The sequence below is a fragment of the Limulus polyphemus genome, unplaced genomic scaffold, assembly GCF_000517525.1.
Source record: "Limulus polyphemus unplaced genomic scaffold, Limulus_polyphemus-2.1.2 Scaffold416, whole genome shotgun sequence".
In the NCBI taxonomy this organism is placed as follows: Eukaryota; Metazoa; Arthropoda; class Merostomata; order Xiphosura; family Limulidae; genus Limulus; species Limulus polyphemus.
The window spans coordinates 385,434-388,641 of NW_013666026.1; the positions used below are offsets into that span (position 1 = coordinate 385,434).

At 29.7% G+C, this 3,208-nt stretch overlaps 1 protein-coding gene across 3 annotated transcripts in view; it reads left to right on the top strand.

Annotated features, from left to right (window-relative positions):
• Positions 1–3,208, top strand: part of LOC106458095 (protein virilizer homolog) — a 100,597-nt gene that overhangs the window by 51,188 nt on the left and 46,201 nt on the right. For all 3 annotated transcript variants that reach the window (XM_022384231.1, XM_022384232.1, XM_022384233.1), the window contains exons 17-18: positions 136–253; positions 779–934. In XM_022384231.1, the coding sequence (XP_022239939.1) occupies positions 136–253; positions 779–934 (274 nt within the window). The remainder of the gene's footprint in view (positions 1–135; positions 254–778; positions 935–3,208) is intronic.

The window sequence follows — 3,208 nt, forward strand, 5'->3', positions numbered from 1 at the left end:
TCTATTTACTTGTGACCATTCAGTGTACATTGAGTATCTTGTGTTATTTTTGCTTATTATCATCTGTTAGTAGTGCAGTGGTTGATAGTTCTATGATAGATTATTAACTGCAGCATTTTGAACATGCATTTTCAGGATGAAGGACGAGATGATTCAGCAGATGAGATTATTGCCCAGCATCTTGGTCTTCAACTTGTCTATCGACTACAGGTCCTTCAGCTTGTGGATCTTCTCCTAGCTTTTCATGCCAAAAGTAAGCTTCTTTTTTGTTCATAATATAATTTACTTTTAAAATCTAATGGTGAACATTACTACTCGTTAGTAAAGGTTTTTCTTCTTGCTTTGTATTATATAGAGTATACACATCACAGAATCTTCTGTTTAACAAATTCAAAAACCAAATTTACCAGTTAATACATTTTCTAATGATTTTCATCATTAAAAAGAACATAAAAATTTAGTACCACATATAATACAGAAATACGTGTAGATCAGCTTCATAAACAGTCAAAAGAAACTTGGAGTTTACAAGTTTTTTTTCCAGATATTTTAACACTTTACTAAATGAAATAGAATTTTTCCATTGAGGAGTAATTTATAACATACCTGATTCTCTCAAGTTTCAAAAATGAAGTTACAACTATTTAGGAATAAAATTCAACATTTTTGAGAAGTACCATACAAAATTGCATTTTTTAATATGAAGTAAGTATTAAAAAAGGTACAAATTAAATATTTGAATATATTTCATTTATTGAATTATTTTGTGATCTTATAGGTAATTCAAAAGAAGAACTTGATGACCCTGAAGCAGTACATCTTCTTCACCAACTGTACACCATGATGTTTACTGTTGCTGGGAAAACTGCCTTGGTCCATGTTTTAAGTTTGGAACAAAACTTGGAGGTTCTAATACCATTTGTTAAAGTTACAGGTAAGTATTGATATACTAAGAATTTTTTCCTTGCACTTTAGCACTGGTCCTGCCATCTATAATTAGTATTTTTACCATTTTCTAGTCTGCTTTCTTTATATAACAGCATCTGGGCGTGGTAAACTTCAGTTATAAAACCTTTAGCCAATCCTAGTCAAAGGTGTCAATTTCAGTACTATGTTATTTCAGTTCCTGTATTTCACATTTGACAAATCATAAGATGATAAGCAAAGCTCGTGATGAAACTTTGTTCTCTGGATTTTACAATATGAACGTGTGTGGTGCTTATTATAGTAACTGCCATTTTATGTAGAGGTTGTATTTAGTAATGGTCAATAGTACTTTTTTATAAGCCTTAGAAAATTTGCTCCCGAAAAAAATTGCATGGAATGTGTGTGACTTTTATGATTTTTGTATAGTAGCTTAAATAATGCTATATCGTATATCTACTAATATTAATCATTATGTTGAAAAATTAACTCAAAATGTATATGTTTTTAGGAAAGAAGTTGATCCACAAATGTTAGGGTTAAGATTTATTGAGTGGTGAGTGCATGGCCATGAATTAGGCTTAGCATTTTGAACTGAAAGAGTTTGATTTTTATATTCTTTTACATTTAAATTAGCAGTTTGAAGTTCAATAATTTAACATAATTTTATATTTAGTTCATAATATAAATATGATTCAGTATTTAGAATGATAACCTCGTGTGATTTGTACGCACTACTATTTTATATTTTTCCTTCTTACTATCTTTACTTGGTAATAAGACCCACACTTCTTTTGGTGTTGCTTTATAATTAAAACAGTCTAACTGATATATAAAAAGCTTATTCTGATATTTTGCAAATGGTTTAAAACTCAGTGTGCAAGTGACAACAATAAAACCCATATATTGGTTGTGAAACATACTAAACACATTCTTCTCAGTAATACAGGGGAAGCTGTGACATTCTCACAGTTGGGGTGTCAATACACTAAGAGCTTAAGTTTCGAATTCCAATATAAATCTTGCTTATAATGAGAGGAATATGACCAGGACTAATCTTTTAAGTGCTGTAAAGTGATTTTCTTTGTAATTTATGGTGTCTGTAATGTTTGGTAATCTCTTATAACAGGATGTATCATGTAACTTGGGTCAGACCACCTGTACTGTAAGCTATTACATACATTCACTAGTAGTGGCAATTAGTTTTGTCTGTATAGTGAAACAACAAAATAAACCTAAATTACCTTTTTTTTTCTAGAATGACTTCAAATTGTAACATAAAACTACATTCATTTATCCTAAGTAGCTCTAAGTTTGTAACAATATACATCTATTTATAATGAAATTTGATTATTTTATTGCCTTTTGAACCGTGTCTAACTACTACATGCACCACTATAAGTTATAAATCACTCGGGGAATGTGCAGCTCATGTTACGCTATCGAATTATATTATCCACGAACTGCTCACATACGTGCCTTGTGAACTATTTTAATTATGTTATTTTTATTACTTATTTTATCTAATCTAGTCTTAAATAACTTAAAAAGATCAGCATTTTTAGATTTTAGTTACTTTTACAATAATAAATAAAGAATATATATGAAAAACAAGAAATAAAGTACTTACCTAATCTTATTTCTTGCTATTGGGTTTTGAAGAGAGTTAACCCTAATTATTTATACTATGGATAGTAATGCACTTAATAATTTTTATTTAATTAAATAATGCACCAAAGAATATAGACTAATAACATGCGAAAAGTCAACAAATTCACTTACCTTTTAAAATTTTCTTGGCTTTCTAACTATGCGACAAGAGCCGTTACAAATTCATCCAAGCTAATCGTTAATTTTCCAATGGGAACAATGTTGCTACTCTGAGTGAAATTGAGGATTACCTGTTCAGAACACAACATTATACAATACGTCATATGATAGATGAAAACCTATTGGTTATAGCTAATATATAATGAAATGTAAGAGAGAACTATCAACGAATTGTGAAAGAGAGGATGTGACAAGCAGGTGTGGCAGGAAGGGTCTGATTTTTATTTGTTAGCTCTGTAACCAAACAAAATTGAAGACTATAAAAATTATGGTTTGTCTGAGCAATAACGATTTTATACAGAGTAATTTTGTACATTTTCGAGGGGTGATGGATAAAATAGGGATGATTACATGCTAAGACAAATTGTGTCATGTGGAAATTCAGGATTTTATTAAATATTCCCTTGTAGATTTAAGAACTTAAACATTGTATACTGTTAAAATATGGATTATT